This window comes from Lemur catta, chromosome 13 (genome assembly GCF_020740605.2).
Source record: "Lemur catta isolate mLemCat1 chromosome 13, mLemCat1.pri, whole genome shotgun sequence".
In the NCBI taxonomy this organism is placed as follows: Eukaryota; Metazoa; Chordata; class Mammalia; order Primates; family Lemuridae; genus Lemur; species Lemur catta.
In genome coordinates, this window is record NC_059140.1 from 12,872,098 (window position 1) to 12,894,333 (window position 22,236).

At 47.1% G+C, this 22,236-nt stretch overlaps 1 protein-coding gene across 1 annotated transcript in view; it reads right to left on the minus strand.

Annotated features, from left to right (window-relative positions):
• The window catches only part of COL4A2 (collagen type IV alpha 2 chain), a 178,088-nt gene that overhangs the window by 133,523 nt on the left and 22,329 nt on the right, over positions 1-22,236 (minus strand). The window contains exon 4 of the mRNA XM_045567425.1: positions 3,063-3,143. Coding sequence (XP_045423381.1) covers positions 3,063-3,143 — 81 coding nt within the window. The remainder of the gene's footprint in view (positions 1-3,062; positions 3,144-22,236) is intronic.

The window sequence follows — 22,236 nt, forward strand, 5'->3', positions numbered from 1 at the left end:
GGCTGATTACTTGGAGAAGAATGTAGAGTCCCTCTAGAGTCTAACTCCATCCAACACAGGCGGGTCTCGCAGATATTTGCATACCACTAATTTGTCTACTCCATGCCCACATAAGGCTGGGCTCGCCTCCTTGGGGAGTGGAGAGTCTGCAGTCAGGCGCTTTCACCACTGCTGCACAAGCATCGCTGGGAAAATCTATAGCAAGGGACCCAAGGGAATTTTAAATCTCCTGAAATGGCTTCCATATACTTAAAAAATGTTTATCCTTGTTAAATGCTGATAAATAATCTTCAACTAGCAGTTCCCAAAGCATAAAGTCCCCACCCCAAGCAGAGGAACCCTTTACTAAAACAGATAACTTAGGAGAATTGCAGCTCATGATGAACATAGCATGTGGAGATGAGTGCTTCAATCTAGGGGCAGGAAGCCTCCTCTGTTGTGATCTTTGACATTGAAATAATGATGAGTCACATGTTAGCAGATGAGACCACCAAATTTATAAAGAGGTGTCCTATCATAAATTTTACCCATTTGATTTTGGGCAGGGGACACAGGCAGTGGCTGTAGTACCCCAGCCTCGGAGGCCAAGCTCAGGCAGGGGTTTGTCCATCCTACTGGGCAGGAACAAGGGAGGTCTACTTTAATAAAACAACTTCAGGATTCAACTTGGTGAAGCTCATTTGGGACACCCAAGATGGGTATAGTTTCTGGTTTGAACAACAAGGCAATGCAGGCAATGATTCCCCATTGCCAGGATAACCTCGCATTTGCCAAATGAAGGTGTAGACAAGCACGAGTCCTGGAGGCAATTGCATGAGTATGAGGAACAAAGAGGCAGAAGACTGTCATAAAGCGAAATACTCTCCCCACACTTCCACACACGCAGAAAGGGCTTAACCATGTAGGTACAAATAATACAGTTTTAAAATATGTAATGTCAAGACTTAAACATCAGTTTTAAAGGCAGCAGAACAAGAGATCAATCACTTTAATTGAATATAATAAACCCAATATCAGGTCAATATTTCAAATTCTGGCAGCTGTATTGGTGACAATTTGGGGTAGCCTTTTTTTCTCTTATTTATCTATGAAATGGGCTACATAAAGGACATTCAGGGAATGAGTAATTTTAACACATTGACTGCCACACTGAAAAAAATTTTTTCCTTGGGGCCATGGTGTTTTATTATGAAAATAGGATAAAGACTTTGAAAACAAAATGATCCTTTCTAATTTAAAGAACAATTTGTTATTTTTTATTGTTTTCTGCGCTTCCGTTATATGCAATTAAATTGCCAATGTTAATTGTAGCAGTAAGAACATCAACAAGTAACATTTTCATGAATCACCTGCAATTACACATGCTTCACGAGGCCCTGGACTCAAAACTAGCTTGAGTTGAATACAACTCACATGGCAGTTAATGTGCTAAAAGTTAGAATTTTATCCACGGTATAATTTCCAGTGTTCTCTAGCTTGCATACCTATATTGCAGTATAAATGCAACTGTGTTTTTCTTCATGTAACATTTTTATGAAATCTGTGTTTATGTATAAGTATAAAATATAGTTGCATTATATATGCACACATATATACACATATACACAGATACGTATTTATAATAATGAACAAGAGAAAAAATGCTTATGAAAATTAGCCCAATTACTCTCAATGTATCAGGAAGATGGTACAAATTGGCCTAATTTTGCACGATATTATTGTTTGTTCTGGTGGAAGAGAATATAACTGTATTAAATTTCTTAGCAAAGTATGCAATTGACTTAATAAGGAAATTTAAGAAACATTCATTTCAAAGGGAAATAGGGTCATATGCCATAAAATGGCATTTTGGCCAAAAACAGACTATGTATAAGATGGTAGTCCCCTAAGATCATAATGGAGCTGAAAAATTCCTATCACCTAGTGACATAGCCGTCAAAACATCATAGTGCAACACAATTCTCATGTGTTTGTTGTGATGCTGGTGTAGACAAACCTGCTGCACTTCCAGTTGTATAAAAGTAAAGCACATACAACTACACATGGTACATAATACCTGACGATAAATGACTATGTTACTGGTTTATGCATTTACTATACTATACTTTTTAATCATTATTTTAGAATGTACTCCTTCTATTTGTTTAAAAAGAAAAAAAGTACTCGTAAACAGCCTCTGGCAAGGTCCTTCAGGAGGCATTCCAGAGAAGGCATTGTTGTCACAGGCGGTGACAGCTCCATGCCTGTTATTGCCCCTGGAGACCTTTCCATGGGACAAGATGGATGTGTGAGTAGAAGACAGTGATACTGATGATCCTGACCCTGTGGAGGCCTAGGCTAATGTGTGTGTTTGTAACAAAAAAGTTTAACACGTAAAAAAAGAAATAAAAATTTTGAAAATAGTAAAAAGCTTATAGAATAAGGATATAACAAAAGAAAGTATTTTTGTACAGCTGCCCAATGTGTTTGTGTTTTAAGCTAAGTGTTATTACAAAAGAGTCAAAAAGTTATAAACATTAAAAAGTTTATAAAGTAAAAAAGTTATAGTAAGCTAAGGTTAACCTACTATTGCAGAAAGAAAACTATTTGTAAAAAATATAGCATAGCCTAAGTGTGCAGTGTTTGCAAAGTCTACAGTAGCGTCCAGCAGTGTCCTGGGCCCTCACATTGACTCACCACTTACTGACTCACCCAGAGCAACTTCTAGTCCTGCAAGCTCCATCCATGGTAAGTGCCCTATACATGTGTACCATTTTTTTATCTTTTGCATTGTATTTTTACTGTACCTTTTTTGTGTTTAGACATGTTTAGATACATTGTGTTACAGTTGCCTGCAGTATTCAGTGCAGTCACAGGCTGTGCAGGTGTGTAGCCTAGGAGCAGTAGGCTACACCACACAGCCCAGATGTGCAGCAGGCTGTACCATCCAGGTTTGTGTAAGTGCACTCTGTGATGTTCGCACGACAAAATCACCTAACGATGCATTTCTCAGAACGCATCCCCCGTGAAGTGAGACATGACTGAGCAAGGAAGGTAACAGTTATTGCAATGCTGTGACTTACACGCCCGCCTTTCTCAGGGTAGCACTGGCAGCCCCCACTGCAGTCTCTCCCTCCACAGGGCACATCAAACTTCTTCACACCCTGCAACAAGAAAACACAAAGCAAAGAAATAGTTAGTTAAAACGTTGTCAACTACAATATGTATCATAATGTCATCTGCTGAGAATCCTTCCAACTCTAACATTCAAAACATTCAATAAGTCCTTTTTAAAAACAGACTTTAATTTTAAGAGCAGGTTTAGGTGCACAGCAAGACTGAGTGGAAAGTACTGAGATTTCCCATAGAGCCCCTGTCTGCCCCCACCCCACTGCCTTCCCGCCATCCACATCCTGCACCAGAGTGGACTCTCGTGACAATTGGGACAATGGATGCACCTGCACTGACACATCGTTATCACCTGGAGTCCAGAGTTTGCATGGGGGTTCACTCTTGGTGCTGCACATTCTATGGTCAGTAAGCCTTTTTTAAAAACCCACTAAGTACCAGAGAAAACTCCCTGAATCCAGGGATTCCATGCGAAGCGAGGAAACTGAATGTGCATCTCATATGACATTGAGGATCATGGTATGAATGAGAAACTCTGGGGGCGCAGGAAGCAGTTATTCTGCTGCCTGGAAACATCGGGGTGCACCTGGAGAGGACAGCTGAGGTGAGCGCAGAGAGGTGGGCAAGAGGGTGGCTGAGGAGGGGAGCAGGCAGGGCTGGCATGAACTGTCACACTTTGTCACACTCAGCAGGGCCACTCCGGCTCCATCAGTAACACCCATCATGGTGATCAAAGGGGGTTCTTGTGAGGAGGGGGGCCTGGCAGGTACGCCTGCTGATGGGGTGACAGACCCTCACCTCCAGCACTGGTATCACCTGTGACCTCAACTGCGAGCACCTGCACAGGAAAGCCCACCCCACCCTCTGCTTCCCTTCACTAGATGTGCTTATCTGGGTGGGAGGAGGAGGAATCCGGGGCCAGAGGCTTTCCCAGTGTTTATTTGGTCAGGTGGGTGGCACAATCCAACTGTTTGTCCAGATGGAGATATAACTCTGAAATGAGTTTAGTGGATAACTGAGCTAGTCCCCTGCCTGCACAGTCCCAATGGGGCAAAAAGGCGTTTCTCACCCTTGATCTCCACAATGCAGATGAAAGATGGACTTGGAGATTGGACTACCTGGAGAAGTACCTTAGCTCTTCCTTTCAGACTATGTTCCCATTATCAAACATTTTGAGACAAAAACGACAATCAGATGGGCCCTCTTTTCTCCCCTTTCTGATCAGCCAAGCATCAGCCCTGGCCTCTTCTCCCCCCACAGGTGAACTCCTGCAGCCCTTCCCCCCAGGTGAGCTCCTGCAGCCCCCCCTAACAGGTGGGTTCCTGCAGCCCTCCCCCAACACGTGAGCCAGTGCATCAGCTCACAGGTAAATCCTACTCTGGCCCTTCACCCTCAGCCAGTCTCTGCCACCTTTCCGGAGCCCATCCTGTAGGCAGGTACACTTTATGGCCCCTGGACAAGCTTGGCTTCTACTGCTCAGTGAGCCAAACCTCATCATGCAAGTAAAACTCCCCAGATGACAGAACCCTTTCCAATTGTGAACAAATGTTACCACATTTTGCCACAGCCTTTTCATTCTCTTCTGAGTTGAGTCTCAATGACTCAACTGGATGCTGGCTTGGGGAGCCCCTCTGTAACTTTCTCAGGGTAGCCGTCTGCCGGGTCTTCCCTGTTCCCAGCAGGGACGGAACGCCCAGTGCGCAAGTGCAGGGGCCACCTCCGAGGCTCCGCTCAGCACAGGCTTCCTGGCGGTGCTGGCAGAGGGACAGGACAAGGACACTCAAAGCCACCTGAGCCCTCAGCAATCACTCTGTGTTCTTGTGCAGATGATAAACCCCTTCCCTTAGCTAACAATTTCTCTTAGAGAGGTCTCATTGGAGAGTTTCACATTTTTTGTGTTCTTATTATAATTCTTTGCCTGATATAGTATCTGATGCCTCAGTTACTACTTTGAACAATTCCAAAAAGTCTGAAAAAGTCTCAAACCCTTTAAAGAAACTAATACTTTGAAAGTCTTTTACATCCCTTTTTGGTTTTCTTTTGTCCCGAGTGAGGTGACGCGACAGCTTGAGTTCCATAGTGCAAAAGAAAACACATATAAAATCAGCTCATGCCCTCACAATAGCATTTGCCAATTTCCTATGGCTTCAGTGTTTATCTAAAACAGGACTCTTAAGTTTCACGACTTTGAATATGTGAATTTTTTAGAAATCCAGCTCCTCTAAGCCATAGGTTTAGCACCAAAGACAGGGGCCTCGCTGGCTGCCACATTCATACGTTTCATTCCACAAGAGCGGAACATGAACAGGCGCCTTGGCTCACGTCCGCAGGTCACCCAATAACTCATCCGCCAGTTGCTTGGGAAGGGCGGGGGCCTCTTCAGTCTACAGGGTGAAGCACAAACTCATATTCTCCATCTGGTATTTCACATGCTATTTTTAATTTTGATTTTAGAGCCACATGCCAAGTCTCTGTATATAAATCAATGACTGAAATTATTTTAATGGTTTCAAATTGATCTAACAGACTCCCTATTCCAGGTTTAGGATATTCACTGGATTTAGTTATAGAAATGGGTTCTTCATAACCTGCTCAAAATGGAATGGTGTTTTCTTGCTTTTGGAATGAGGACTTGCAGGCTAACTGTGCTATCTCCCAGTCTCAACACTTTCTCAACATGTGCCAGTGGCTCAGCCACGCTGTCTCAGGAGGGGAGGATACTCCATTGGGAGGCAGCCCCCCACCCCCCACTTCCATGCCAAGCCAGTTTCCAGCATGGACACGCCAGCTGGGTGTGTGTGCCCGTGTGCGTGCGTGCACCTGTGTGTGTGTGTTCCCACCAGCATCTTAGCTGTCCTCAGACGGACTCTTATGAATTCCAGCACCTACAAGAGCCCTAAGTACCACACTAGAATGTCAGGTCTCCAGGATGAACAGAAATATTTACTTCTTAGGGCAGGGTGTGTGCCCCAGACAGTCTCTTAAAGACTGGGCAAGTCTCTCACCTGGGCTGTGGCATTCCCCTGACAAGATATGGGACTCTGAAACAGTCTCAAGACACGAACACCTTCCCAGGGACCTGGGACGAGGAGTGTGGCGTGGCCAGGCCCCAACCCCTAAAGCAAAAGGATATGAAATGCACACACCGTCTGCCGCACGACTCCCAACCCTGGAGTCTGTCTCCTAATTTCACTGCTTGACGCAACTGCAGGACAAACCGTGATCCCACCCTTGTCAACTCCTTAATAAAAATGACGACTTTCCTCCCATTCTGCACCCGCCTCGCCACACGGCTCACCACCCTCGATGGAACCCGGGGCTGGTCCCCGTCTGCACCGTCACAGTCTCCGGGCGGCGCTCTCTCCCCTGTCCCCTACAAGGGCCAGTTTGCCTCAGGATTCTTTACAGAATCCTCCATGCGTCTCACTAGGTATTGTACATTTCTCTTTCTACAAAAATTACAGGTTAAAGAAAGACACATCAATTAAATCCTCCACTAATCTCCAATTTCCAGTCTCCATTCCCAGCGACAGCAACACACAGAGCGATTTGGACACCCCGCTGTCCCTGGGGACCCTGCAGGTGCACCAGCACTGACTTCACCGTCTGAGCGGGTCAGAAGGAGATGACGTTCCCAGGGCCACGAGGCTGCTGTGGAAAGGACTCCCTAGTCAGGGACCAGGCTGCGGTTGCTCAAACTCTAGCTTGTTGCTTTTCCTCCCAGGGTACAAGAGGACTCATTGTCCCATAGGATGAATTGTACCGCAGATCTGCGAGAGCCGGGGCAAGCTCCCATCCCATGGAGAATGCTCCAGTCTTAGTTCCCCATTTTCACAGGGAACCACGCCCACCCAGGGGCTCTGGGGCCACCAAGGAGCTGTGTGACAGCCTGCACTTTCGTTCACAGCACCAGTGAGAGAACATCCAACACCCCAATTCCAGCTGGGAGGGGTCTGGGAGATAATTCATCCTGCCTTTCACGTTACAAATTCATTCATTTGTTCATTCCTCACTGATGTGAATTTACTCTGGGCCGTGCACTGTGCTGGGCTCTGGGTGTGAAGCGGGGGACAGATGAGACATTGTCCCCGCCCTTGAGGCATGTGAAGAAGTAGAACAAGTACAGAAAGTTAAATAAGTAGACAAACAACAAGCCTGCATAATCTGAATTGTGGTAAGTGCTCTGAAGAAGAGATGGTTAGAGAGTGAATAGGAACAGTGAGGCCTTGAGTATGAAATCACACCTGTTACCAGTGGAGCTACCTCGGCTCGGGCCTCTCTGGCTTCATTATTCTGCACGTGCCAGACCACAGAGGCCAACCTCCCTGGCGTGGGAGAGCAGGACCTTTGAGGTGAGAACACTTTGGATTCGAGTGAGTTTGAAGCCCATTCTTCTACAGCCCTCGGATGCCCCAGCATTGCTGTGGTCCCCACACTGCAGCTCAGAACCCTATTTAATCCACTGCACTTGATAGTCCAAGACAAAGACAGCCCATGGGGGTCACGGCATCTTTTGTCCTTGCTGGACTGAGAGCCATCACAGCTGCTTCCCAGAGGCATGACCACTGCAAACTCTGGGCCTATAAATCCCCACTTATGGAAGGAGTTTGCCTAGGGAATTAATCGTCAAATCCTTCAGCAAAGGAACTAACATTCGCTAAGGACCTGCCCACAATTCTATCTTGTCAACACACCAAGCTGGAGACCAAGCCCCATTCGACTCATCTGCTCCTTCGAGAACCGGTGGAGGAATGAAAGAAGCTGGGAGAGGCTGTGTAGACAAAGGGAAGGGGATGCTAATTCTGTCATCACTGTAAACTCTTGACATCTTTAGTGTTGTGGAACCCATAGGAGTAGTTCTCAAAAATAAACGTGAGCTATAAGTTTTGGGAAATGAGACACAGGCCACGCAGCTTAAACATAAGCAGCACAATAGACTGCTGAGTGCCCCTAAGCTGCAAGGAGAGATGAGGGTGGGTACTTACTGCAACAATTCATAGGAACAAAACCCATGCTGGTAAAGGAGGGGCAGGGTACGGAGAGCTGTAGGTGGCCAAGATACACGAAAGAGAACAGACGGTGAAGGTCTACCTGGAAGTGGTGTCACAAATGAAACGGGGCGGGGGGGGCGGAGAGGGAGAGGATGGGGAGAGGGAGAGAGGGAAGTAGAGAGAGAGGGAGGGAAAGATAAGAGAGAGAAGGAGGGAGAGGGAGAGGAAGGGAAAGAGAGGGAAGGAAGGAGAGATTGACTGGAGGGAGGGAGAGGGACTTGGACACAAAGTCAGAGGGTATCAATCCATGTTTGAAATGCTGCTGTTCTACACCTAGACCCCCGCTACTCCTCGTGTGGGGTGTGGACAAGCAGCATCACTTGGAGCTAGTGAGGAATGAAGACACCACCCCAGATTCACTAGTGCAGAACCCGCTTTCTAACGCGATTTCCAGGCCAGCAGGGTGAGGTCTGCGAAGCCCTGTGCCAGGTGGCTGGACCTGCGTTGTGGAAGAGGCTTTTCCCAGAGACGATGCCCACTGGGCCATCTCCCTGGGTGGAGTGGAAGGAGGTGATTCTTACAGGTTCAGTGTGCCCCATGACCAAGTGGACCCCAGGAGTGCCTGTCCTAGAAAGTGCTGGCCCTCGGGCCTCCCTTTGACCCTCGACACCTGTGGTGCATCGGGGGTGGCTCTGAGCACCCAGGACTCAGCTGCTGAGCTTCTAACCCATCAAAATACCAAAGAACTTCTAGTTCTCTTTCCTTTGTTCAAAGCATCCTTTCAGGGCTCTTCTTTTCCTGCTGAATTTCATCCTGCCCTGAACTGGTAGCCAGCATTGCTTTGCTAATTAGAAACTGCAGAAATTGGAAATGACCTGAATTGCTTAAGAGCCAGTTGGCAATGTAAAGGCATAAGATGTATTTTCTGGACACCTTAGATTATATTCTATTCAACTGGAACGAAATAGACATTTTTTTCCAGGTGGAAAGTGGAAAGCTTTGAGCAAGGGATTTCTTGGTTGACTTTCTTTACAGGAATTCTTTTCCTTGGAGTCTTATCTGAATCTTGGCATCATTATATTTAAAAAGATTTGGAAACCCATCTATTTGCATGGGCATTTGTCCTAGACACATACAAATCACTAGATGCATGATCTAAATTCCTTGGTGAGTTTTTCGCCTCTGGGGGAAAAGAAGTCATGGAACCTTCTAAGGAAAACTAGCTTCTAGCTTCCTGAACTGGGCTCCTATCAGGTTCAGGTGCAGAGTTTCCTGCCTTGAGCTGCTGATTCTCCAGCTGCCAGCAGAGACTTGGCTCTGCCACTTGTAAATGGGATTCAGTGCAGTCTGAGAGAGATCAGTGGTGGCAGCTGCAGGATTAAGGGGACATCCGGTCTCACGGGCTGGCCCTGCCTTCTATTTGGGCAACCCCCAGAGAGCAAGGACAAGAGAGTGTCATGTTGCCTCCATCAGAGGTCCTGTGCCATCAGGCAGAGAGGAGTCTTCCCTTCGCCACCTAGTGAGCAGGGCGCAGTCCTCTGCACGTATCGGAGGAATGGCCCCATTTCAACACGTGGAGAAAACTGCTCAGCGTCACTCCCTCCCAATGGCAGATTTGTATTTATATTTATGGCATTTAAAAAAAGGTTCAAATAACAACTTTAATGCCAGAAAATGAAGCACATAAAATATTTAGACTCTTTAAGACTAGCTGTTAATATTTCTCTACCTGCCAGTGCAAGTCACCCATATATATTAAAAGAACAAACCCACTGAGATGCACCCAGCTTTCTGCATATAGGGGCATCGTCTAAAGTTGATACAATACATATGCATGAAAGAAAAAATGCTGGCTATTGTTCTCAACTTGCACCCACAAAAACATGAGTGTTAATCCAATTTATATGAAGATGCAAGAACAAAACTCATCTGTCCTAAAACAAAGAATATTTTGTCCTCTGCATGTTCCAAGCAATGTCTTGTAGAAAGAAGTCTTTTAAAGCCAATATACCTCTCGCCAAAAGAAGCAATTCTCTAAAGGGAATTTACAGATATTTCACCATTGGACTGTGCCCAACACCTCTCCAAACTTCCTCTACAAAGGAATATTGAATAACTCATTCTAATTGACATAAAAGACAAATATTTCTTATTGTTAAAAAGAATTTCATGTTTTTTTTTTTTTTTTTTTTGAGACAGAGTCTCACTCTGTTGCCCGGGCTAGAGTAAGTGCCGTGGCGTCAGCCTAGCTCACAGCAACCTCAAACTCCTGGGCTCAAGCGATCCTACTGCCTCATCCTCCCGACTACAGGCATGCGCCACCATGCCCGGCTAATTTTTTCTACATATATATTTTAGTTGGCCAGATAATTTCTTTCTATTTTTAGTAGAGACGGGGTCTCGCTGTTGCTCAGCCTGGTCTCGAACTCCTGACCTCGAGCGATCCACCCGCCTTGGCCTCCCAGAGTGCTAGGATTACAGGCGTGAGCCACCGCGCCCGGCCCAAGAATTTCACGTTTTAAGGCAAAAATTTATACAAGTCTTTGTCTTTGTCACAAGTCCAGTCAAGCTGGACTTTTCAGAATTATTCTTTTAATCCCGAAAGAGGTCAACAAAGAAGAAAGCCAATGAAAGCCAACTTGGGAACAAGGTTCCCAGTAACATTCTATCGGTTTATCAGAACAGGAAATATAAGCCATTTCCACACATGCAGCCTTGGAAATTAAGGAAATAATTCCAACATGGTATTAGTAAGGCAAGGTATATGGAAGAGGAAGTGCGGGTCACAGCCACACCACACAGTGCAAAATCCTTCTCCCCAATGAACTGGGCATGAAACCAGCCAGTTTAATTTCCTTTGTTTAACAGTATTTCAGGGGCACACAGAATAAATGTGTGCACTGTAGAATGGTCCTGAAATTGTCTCCAGATAAAGAGAGTGAAATAACTGATGGGCAGAGGTGCTCACCCACATAAAATGAATAACTCTAACGGACTTTTCCTCATTGCCAACGAGTTCCAGCACAGTTAGGACTGAGTCAGAGACTCGGGAGGAAAGGAGGGATCGGGCTGTGTGTTCAGAACAGGAGAACCAGGAAGAAATGACAGCAGTTCAGATGAGGGATGATGTGCTGGAGGAGCTTTTTAGGAAGACAGTCTTCGTGTCCTGTCTGAGTTGCTTTGCTTTCCCTGGGGAGATGCCTGTGAGGGGCTTGCCACTCCCGGCTCCCCATGGCAGCAGACGTTACGTCCCGTGCCCTCACCTGAGTCATCAGCAACACGCCACATGTTTTTATACCTGCATACTTACACATTTTAACGAGCAATGACTAGCCAACTTGGCCTCCTTCTGCTTCTTCTTGGGCAGCTCAAAGTCTAGGGGTGTTTTCTAAACAGAGTTTGCTATTGACAAGAAGACCTCTGACACATATTTTAGTGCCAGGCTTGGGTGCTAAGGGGCAAGACTGACTCCAAACCAAAAGGAAAAAAAAAATCAAGACCTTGACAAGATGGGGAGGTGGCCGGCAGGCACGGAGAGTGTGGTAAGCCAAAGGCCAAGGCCAGAACACCTCCCAGTTACCCCAGTTCTCCTTAGGACATTTAAAGTAGGCTGGACAAGGTGCTGAACGCAAGGAGCCCTAGGAAGGGATTGCTTAGAAGCCGGGAAGTTGGAGAGAAGGTCTGGGGAGTGGGCCAGGAGAGCGACAGGGGCCTGGGGAGGGGGAGGGGCCAGGCAGGGAACCGACCTAACCTCCCTGAACACAGCAGCCTCTGCACAAGAGGAGGAGGACCACAGCCCTTGCTCGGGTCTGCACGGAGGATTCAGTGACATACTGCACGGAGTCCCCTGTGCCATCCCAGTTTAAAGGTCGTTGATACCAGGCCACAGGTCTGGCTCACTGACAGGGAGCACCAGACACAGGGATGGGAGCTGAAACCCAGCCAAAGAGGTAGGAGCCAAGGCTGCCTTAGAAATACCTCGCCCAGGGCCAGGCATGATCTCAGAGTGTGGGTGGGCCTGGGCCTGCAGGTGAAGACGGGTGGGCCGCCTGGCTGGGTTAGGCAAAGGGGCTTGGCATTTCCTGACACACTTCCTCTGGTCCAGCCATTTCTTCACAGCTCACCCTTGATGCCTTTCTGGAAGCAAAGAGCAGTGTCTGAATGTGTCTCCTCACCAGCGAGGAAGGCGGGTGTGCCTGGGGGCCCGGCACGCAGAGGAGCTGGCGCAGGTGCTGGCTCTGGGCGATGAGGCGCTGTGAGTGCAGGGGTGGGCGCTCCGTCCAGAGCCCCCCTGCCCTTTCCTCCAGGGCGCGCTCTCGGTACCCCAACACGGTCTTCCCCCGAGGAGGGTGGCTCAGTTGTTTAGGTGTTGGGTGAGAATTGGGGGTGCCTCACCTTGAGTCGTCCAGTCTAGAAACCTGGAGCCTCAACAGCAAAGACCCAGGGAGCGGACCGGGGCGTGGCGCTGTTGCCAGAGTCAGGCGGGCAGGAACCGCCACCGTGGGCTGGGGTTCGGCCGGGGCCGCACACGGGACAGGCGGCCAAAGCACAGCACTATGAAATGCAGGTCACTTCTGTCTTGAAGCATAAAGGACATCCCGTCTGAAGTATGAATTGTCTACATGTTAACGCTTCTTTTCCTATCGTGTAACGTCTTGATCATTAGAATTCCAGTTCCCCTGTATTTCCAACTCCCACAACCTGAGATCTATTCCACCACCCCTGCCGTGTCCGTGGCCTCTCGTAACAGCTATGGCAACCACGTGCCAACTGCTAAGACATCTGCAGATTATTTTCATTGCAATTTAGACATATTTATGAATCTCTGGCTAAATTCCATTTTGAATAGGGGTCTTATTCACTTGATTCCAAAAGTTGATCTTGAATGACTTTCTGCCTGAGGTTCCCAAGGCTTTGAGTTACAAATGAAACAAAGTTTCAAAAGTCTCAAGTGAGAAGTTGAGTTCTGTTTCTTTTTAAGCACTTAGAAACAGCTCATTCAGCCCTCCAGGAAAGCACCTCATTACCAAATTTGACCCTCACGTGCTAGAACCCAGATTGTGCCAGTGCAAGATCCTGGCTGGGTTGGCCTCAACATATAAGGGGACACCCAGGGTGGTGGCTGGTCACTGACCGCTAAACTTGATGTTGTCAGGAAGTGGATGCACGGCTCACATTATTCTGAGAGCCAACACACACCCCGGCTACCCTGCAGGAGGTGGTGTACATGCGTGCAGGTACACACGCATCCCTGCACGGGTGCACAAGCTGGGCCGAGAGGGAACATCATCGCATCCTGGCGTTTCTAATTGAAGGCCTTTGTGTGCTGTCCCAGACTTTAATAGGCCGATTCCTAGAAATCACCTTCCCTTGCCCCACCCCTTCTCCATTCTGGATACAGATTGCCCCCCTTGTGTGCGTCTAATCAGCAAGGCCTGGCGAGGTGAGTACTTGGCTAGGCAGGTACTTCTGGTCTCAGCCTTTAGTTTAGAGCCCAAATCACGCTCTGTTCGTAAGATACAACATCCTGTGTGCTTTGCATCCTCTGACCCCTGTGCCCTGGCTGCTTCCTTGGACCCACATGCTCTGCTGCTCCGAGACCTCTCATGTGGGCTCTGTTCCTTTGGCCCCACCATTCCCTTCACTCTCAGAGACTCTTTCCCTTTCCATGACAACAAAATGCTTAAAAACATATTTCACATAATGATGGAATGTGAAGGATTTTCATGCATTGAGCATTAACACCTCTGGGTTTCCATCCTTCATAAAGAGTGTGCCTTTGTACGCACTGTTCCCTCAGCCTGGAATGTTCTCCTCTCTGCCTCACCTTCCCCGGCAGTACAGTTGAGACCCACTCAAACACACCAGCCACTCAGCCTTGGGAGGAAGAAAGTCAATCTCACACTGATTTCACATCTTGTCCCCACCCATTCTTTCAAAGAACAGGCGTTTCTCTACAGCACGGTATGAGACTATTCCTGAAAAATCCTCATATTCTGCAAAATCACCCACCAAAACAGCAAGGTCTATGGGAAAAACAGTGCTGGTGCAGACCACTCAATACCTATGCAACTTTGTAACTAGGGCACTCACAAAATCAGTGATGACCCTAATAAAAATAATAGCACAGTTTAATAGACATGTTGACTTCCCATTAAGTAAAGAAATACTACAGCGAAGATAGTGCTTTGTTTAAAAGAGAAGGGAAGGCACAGCTTCACAGAAGGGGCTGTAAGGAGGTGCTGGGACTGCTGAGTTGCAGAGGACAAGGACAACGTGCTCAGAGATCGGGAAGAAACCTGCACCACACGTGTTCTAAGGAGAGCATGTCGCTGGAGCGAGGCCAGGGAAAGAATGTTGGGGACCTGGTGTCTTGGACAGAGTTTAATTCCTCAACAGTTTGTTGTGTTCCAGTGTATTAATCTGCTTCACCTTCAGCTACCCTGTTACTTGGTGGTACAAACAGCACGCTGGGAAAACATCGTGTGTGAACCAGTGTGACTTCTGTTTCATACTCACATCATTCTCCTATTAACCGATTGCCTATCAGCAAGTGTGAGTCAGAGAAAATGTGCTATAACACAGACTATTTTAATATTCTCTCATTCGTTACTCATTTGAGTGTCACTGTTCTCATCATATAAATAATAAGGAAGTGACCACATTAAAGACTGCTTTTTATGAAGCTACTGTCACTTAGTTCTTTCTCATAGCCTTAGGGATACTGTTCCATCTCAGTGTTGAGAGGAACAAGTGATGGGGACCTTTAAACTCCTGTTCTAGAGCCCACCAATATAATCAGAGCTGGAAACAAGGATTTAGTCTTACTAGTACTCACGTGGTAAAGAGTTTCATAGGTTATTTTTAGAATAAATGCCCTTAAATACTTATAAGCTATTTTGTTTATACCCTGTTTACCTAGACAAGTCTACCAAGACATCATCTAATGCAGGCATTACCTCACACATTATCTACACTAAATTTTAATTATTTATACAGCATGTCAGTTCTTGGTATTCTCTGGCAGTGAATAAAAATGTGTATGTTGTTAGTGTTGGCATATAGATCTGAGTTTAATATTTAAGATGGTTTGTAAGAAATGAAGTGGATCCATCTCTTGAAGCTCATTATTACAGAGACTGTTCAGTTTAAGAGTTTTGTTGAAAACCTTCCCTCTGTGTTAAATTTTGGGGGGAAAAATCTGAGAACAGAATGAAAGAGACTTAGGAATACTTTTCCAGAATACAATAAGATTTCTGTTCTGGTTGGTGAAGACTGGTCTAGGCAAAGAAGGTGTTCGTTTGTATTGGCACACAGAGAACTGCAGCAGCTCTGCCTGGGCAGGCTCGGTTTCAGATACGTGTAGCTTCACCTTTGCAAACTAGACCGTCAAAGTCACAGGGGCTCTGGGGCCAGTGGCAATACCACACCAACACCATGGCCGCTTTTCCTACCTGCTGGCCTGGCTTCGGGGTTAGAATTTCTGAATTTCTGTCTTGCTCTTTCTCTGGCATGTACTCTGCCAAATTAATCATACCTGGCAGCTTTCGGAAGGTATGAATGCACGCCTTTGCACATTAACAGTGATCTGAGATTCTTTTGCTGTGATCTCACACTTAGTAGTTTCTCTTTCCCTGGAAGAAGGCAAAGAATAAAATCGACTATAAATCACAGCAGAAACATCCTCCTGGGCACCATCAGGCACTGGTGGGAACGGGCAGCGCTGGGTTATTTGTGTGTGCATTAGCCACTGGATATTCCAACAGTGAATTTTCAATCACCCACCTCTCTGCTCCCAGCTCGCTGTTGGGCTTTTGACTCTTGTAGTTTGATGAACACTCAAGAGACTACACATGACACTAATTGCAATATTGACCTACAAATACTACATTTTCCCTGGACTCGGTTAGAGTGAGTTTTGGATGCCAACCTCCATTGATAAGGCTAATGCAGAATTAGCATGCACACATCTTCAGGTTGGAGTACTATCTTGAGGGTGTTTGTACTGGGTCTGTGAAATTTTAAGAGCCAGTTCTGTCCTATTCTGCTGTATTGCTGCGTGAAGACAGTTGATTTTTCTAGCCTTTTTATGCTTAATCTGGAGTGTGTACAAGATGGGGTTTTCCTGGGCTCCAGCATGCTATGGTCCTGCTCTGGGCTTCCAGTCAGGAGTGCAGATCCTGCTGCTGTGCACTTGACTTGCTCTGAACGGTGGATGTTGGGGGGGGAAGGGGAGGGGAGGCTCTGGACCGAGGGCGCTTGGGCTCCAGGCTCGCGCTGCAGCCGTGTGTCTTTGCACGTAATAGTCACCCGACATGTCCTTCAGTTTTCCCATTTAAAAGATGGGTAGAATCTACTGCTCCTGCCTTGTGGGGTTTTTGCTAGGATAAAAGGAGATTAACCTGTGGAAAAGGCTTAGCACAGTGCCTGGCACCTGGCAGAAAGTGTCCACTGTTCGTATTCTCACCCTGTGTTTTATTCCACCTACAAGGGGAAGGTGCTGCTGTATTTCCATCCCCATGATACAGACCCAGGGGTACAGCAGGTGTCAACATTCTCACTGCTTGGGGAGATTGCTGTTTATGGGAGACATTTAAGGTTCAAGATTTTCATTCATTAAGCATGCATATAAAGCTGAATCTATACGTAGTTTAAGGAATTGACCTTGGAAAGGTAACCATTTAATTTCAAGTTCCTTGTACCATGAAGTAAGATTTTGAGAGGAAAAAAGTTAGCATGCTATTAATAATTCTTCTCTAATGAGTAGACTCCTTAACTTTCTTTTCTCTCTCTCTTTTTTTTCATTCAGTGAATTTTTTCATTCAATGAATAGCTAGCTGGCTTAGGCACAATTTAAGCAGCTCAACTACGCTGAACCTTGTACCCAAGGTCATCCAATGAGCCAGGGTCACTTGGGCTCTGAGCCAAGATCCCTTTGCTCTGTTCGTCACTATGAGCCTGAGATAAAAATTCATGAATACTGTCTGAGCAACAAGGCTTATAATTCCCCCTGTGTATCAAAAGTACTCTTATCACATTACAAACAACTAACATGCTGAGATTATAAACATCCAAAAGAGTGGACTTCCTCAAATATTTTAAGTGATGTCATCTGGCCCTTCTTTCATATCGGTTTTTATTATGCTCCTGTCCTTTCAAAACAGAGCCTGGGCCACAGTACAACAAAAGCCAGGAAACGTCAGCCCCCTGGCAGTAAGATAGACCAGGAAACAAGGAGAAACTGATAAAGTACAAACACCTCCAGACAGAGAAGAAAAGAATCAATACTGACACAGCAGCCTGGTCCCACTTATTTAAAGCTGGTGTTCCACAGCTCTGAAACTCCTGCTTTGCTCCTCGGAAATGTGTTGTTGAGTTGTTTTCATCAGTGCAGACAGGAGTTTCTCCTTGAAAACATTTCTGAGAGTCTGCAAAGTGCCAAAGACCTAAAGGTGAAGAGGAGGCCCAACCCCCACCTCCTGGGGAGATACAGCCAGTGGCAGAGACCATCGGGCCTGAGCAATAAACTCTTAACATCACAAAATGAGCTACAGCAAGATTATGTATGATGGACTATGTGGGAAAGTAATTCTTGCCTGACGCACTGTGCTTTGACTTGAATTTTGACTGCCTACCTGCATTGTTTGAATGAACTTGCTAATTTAAACCATGTGTCCAGTCCCTTCTAAGGCCAGGTACAGATTTTCCATCTAACTTGGTGCTCTTTGGAGTGAGTCACTCGGTCTCACCTTAGCCACTCCTCCATAGGGACCCTGCAGGTAGAATTCCCACCAGGGGTGGGAATGGGGGAAGCAGTGAATTTGGAACTTTGTGTGAGGGAGTGTGGACAAAGCCGGGCAGGAGAGGTGTGGGTCTGACATCCCGAGGTGAGAAGCATCTCAGCACAATTGCGGAGCAGAGGCCGGGATTTCGCGCTTCCTTCCTTCCTGTCACCCGCAGCACCACCCCGCTGAGGAAGCCACTGCCACACCACAGACAGACAGACCCGAGTGGAGCCCAGCGCTTACTCCTGCCACCACTGAGGACTTCTCCCTTAACAGACGATGCTCCCACCACAGCCCTCAGGAAGGGATGGAGTCCTTTGAAGTTCCTAAGGTTACACAGCCGAGAACACCCCGAGGAAGGCCTTAAGACCACCCAGAGTCACATGTGGACATGCCAAACTGGAGTAAATAGGAAGCCAGGGTTTGCTTTTGGGCAACGTGTAACAGTCAAGGACAGAGAGTGACCCTGAGACCCTTTTAAGTGCTCTTTGTCTTTTTACCACTCTCTGTGCCTCATGATGTCTTCATGAATGACAGGGGTGCTCTGCTTGGGCTAGGAGACGCACCCTCCAGAAGACACTGCCAAGGAACTCAGAACATCATGCCCAGGGAGGGGACAAACCCGAACTGTCTTTCACTAGATGAGTCAGAGCATGTAATGTTTTCTTTTTACATTTCCACTATTCCCAAATCTTCTTGTCCCTTTCTCTTACCCTTTTTCCTTCTTTTACATCTTTAGAATGAAAAGTTGTTGGAAAGTTTGACTTGCTGTATTTGTAGTCAACTTGAAAGAGGATTGTTGATGTAGCTGTGGCCATATGCAATTGTAATCTTGGACTGGGCTGCCAAGGCATCAGGTGGCCATTGGACCAGAGGGTCATCTGGCTGGTCATCTGCCACTGCTTGTCACCCACCCCCAAGGACTTAGCTGTGCTATGATGTCATAGACAACTACAATAAACCTGCTTCCCATCAGGTAAATAGTGTTATTGTTTTACACTGAGTTAGTAGAGTTTCCACAAAAGCAAAGATTGTGATATGTTACAAGTTGACTCAGCTTTGTCACATGTCAGTGTTCAATTTCTAGAATGCTCTAGAAGTGTACAGGCTCCCATCACTTGGGTAGTCCAGGTGAGCAACTCCTCAGAACCTGGCACCACCACTCTGCTTCCTTCCCTGGTTTTCCTCCCACTGAGTTTACTGAGCATCTATTACAGTCCCAGGTACTGTGCTAGGATGATCATACCAGGTTAAAATACCAGATTTTTGGAACCAGAAAAGACTGGCAAGATGATTCATTCTTGGTGATTCCAATCTTCTATTAATGAAGACCTACTTTTGTTTTTCTTTTTTTTTTTTTCCTGAGTCTTAGGCTTATGGACAAAGAGGATGAGGTGCTGGTGGGGCAGAAGGCTGGGCTGTCGCCCTCCTGGCTGGGTCTGTGCCATGGATTGGAAGCAGCAAACGTGTTTGAGACCAACCTGGCCAGTCCCCTAGGCCTGGGAGCCCTTGTTCCCATCCCATTCCTCACAAGAAAAATGGGAGCCACCGAGATTTTAGATAAATTTCCCAAGATGAAGTACCAAACATGCAAAACCCCGAAGACTCCCTCCTACATCTGGAAATCTCACCACCACAACTGTTGTGATTACAAGCTGCTCCTCCCACATCCTCTTCAATGATTGGATTTGGTCTTCTTTTCTCTAAACAACAATTTTCTGCATAAAAGTAAAAACAAAACCAAAAACAAAACAACTCTTTGACTTACTTAAAATCAAGTAACTGAACTTTCTCTGAGCTCTTCATCTCTGAGGTTCATGTCCGTTCTCCCAAGATGGCAACTTGAAAAAAATGTCTTAAATAGGTGGCCTCCTGGTCTCCACAAATGATGTCAGGAAAGGACTGCTGTGGGCCTTGGCTAGCAGCACCAAAGGCAGATTCATAACTGCCAGCCACAAGTCACTGATGACAACCCAAGAGCACTATTTTCTTCCTTTTTTGGGGCATACAACTTTTCCAAAAATTGTCCTGCAGATCCTTAAAACAAAGCTCCATACAAAAAACCAAGCTTCTCATTCCACATGTGAGATGACTTCCCAGTTTCAGCACAGCACAGGCGCTCCTGGCCAGAGTGGCCCAGCCCTGTCTTCAGGCGACAGCAAACAAGACATTCTTCTCCTTAAAAAACCCAGCCTAGCAGTTCAGGAAAACAATCGCTCCTTCCCCAGCTCAGAAATGGTTGGATTTCCTTGGCTGCTGCTTTTCCTCATCTCTCAGACAAACCATCCCTCGGGTCCCAGGCTGGGCTCCCAGCAGAGCCAGTGTTTCCAGCGAGTGCTAACTGGGAAGGCCCAGGCCGGTCCCTGCTGCTCTAGCGGAGTTATCTGGACTCAGCGGGCTCTCTGGAGCCTGGGTCCTCCTCAGGGGAAGTATTTTGCCAAATCACACCACCTTTTCTGTGTCTTTCCCCTTTGTTTTAAAACACTGGCTTCACGGCTCAGCCATCATTCCCTCACGCCCTCTCTCATGGTTTGCTCTACGGGGCGGTTTTGCTCTTTGCACCAGCTCGAGGTGCGAGGCCACCACTGGCACCTTCCTAGGACCATCAGCTCTTCCTGTGGAGCAACTGCTTGGCCTCAACTGGATATCCCTCCTCCCCTCTGAGTCATAGAACACACCTTTCCTCTAATTACTAGAAATCGACTAGTGAAAATGTATAGAATATAAGATGCATATAAAGTTGATCTAATAAAGAGTTCGTGGAACGATCTAATCTGAAAATAAGTTTGGGACATAAGTTCCCAGTCAGCAGCCCCTACAGGGCAGGGGCCCAGGGCCCACCCCGGGGCCCTTTGCATGTGGTTCCAGAGTGCTGCAGAGCCACGCCGGGCCTCACGAAAGGACAAAGCAACAAGAACAATAACCTCACGCTACGGGGATCGTGCTGTTTACTTTCAAAGCATTTTCATTCAGTGGGCTACATTTAAACTGCACAAGTATCCATGCTCTATTTTTAATAAAGTGTTTGCTTTTCCTGAGCTGTCCTGAAAAGTGTCTTGGGGACACAGGCACACACAGCAAAACCCACCGCAGGGACTTCCCTGGAACGTGAGCATTTCCAATTCGTGTAAATGCCGGCGTCTGGGTTGGAGAGCTGCTGTGGCTGGCCACAGAGTGGAGCTTTCGGGCTGCTAGGGCGTGGCTGAGTGGGGACGCCCATGCCTACGCCTTCGGAGACACCGGATTCGACTCTGGACCATGCTTTGGGACTCCCAGGCCGCCCTCTCTGATCTGCTGCCTGAGAGCTTGCCTTCCGGCCCCGCTCCAGGTCACTCCGTCCTCGTCCAGCGCTCCCTGCCCACCACGCTCTTTGAGCCTGGCAACAGCTCCTGCCCTGCAGATGCAGCGGGACCACTTTGGGGGCCTGTCTGTCACTCTGGGCTCCCCGGCCCATCAGTCCTGGACCCTCACTGGCTCTTTTTGGCTGAGACAACCTGTTTTAGGTCTTACTTTGATGGTTCCAAATGGTGGGTACAGTGCCTTTTGCACTAGCCCGGCGCTTTCCAACTGTGGCCTGTTCTTAGCAGCCCGTGTGCCCTCCTAAGACAGAGCCCGTGTGCCAGCCCAGAACTACGAGGTCAGAAGCACCAGGACTCCACTTGCTGCTGTCTGGGAGACTTAGGTCCACATGTGCAGTGAGCATGTGTCACATATCTTATGTCTACGAGGTGGTAGAGGCACGCACATGTGTGTCGTGTCCATACACAAACACATATGGTCTGTTTTCCTCATTTCCCCTCATCTATCTATCCCTGGTCCATTGACAACTTCACTGCTAACCAGCACCGGTACCCAGAGCAGCATTTGGGAACTTCTGTTGTAAGCCACCTAGGTCCAGTTGAGTGTCTCACACAGAGGCACACCACACTACCTGAGAGTGCACACTTTCGAGATAATGCCAGCCCAAGGCCAAAAGCTGTAACTTTCCCCATTGACTGCCTCAGGGGCAGCAGGAGGTAAACTGCCTTTGCTTGGGGTTTCCAAACAGCTTTGCCGCTGAGAAACTGAAGCATCAGGAGGAAGGTGCTCTGGGGTCAAGGCTCTGTGTATAATAAGTTCAAACATCCTTGGGAAGGAAGTTCCCAGATGAGCCGTCTGCAGATGAGATGCCGCCCACTTACAGCCATGTCCCACCCCCATATCCTCCAGCAAAGCCCCTGATGCAGATTAAAAGGGACCCATTTTCCCTGGTAAAAGGGATGACTGTATATTTAACCATTTTTTCCGTGACATAGTCCTCTATAGATAAAACAAGGCCTACTTGCCCAGGTTGTTGCAAGGATGGGAAGGAA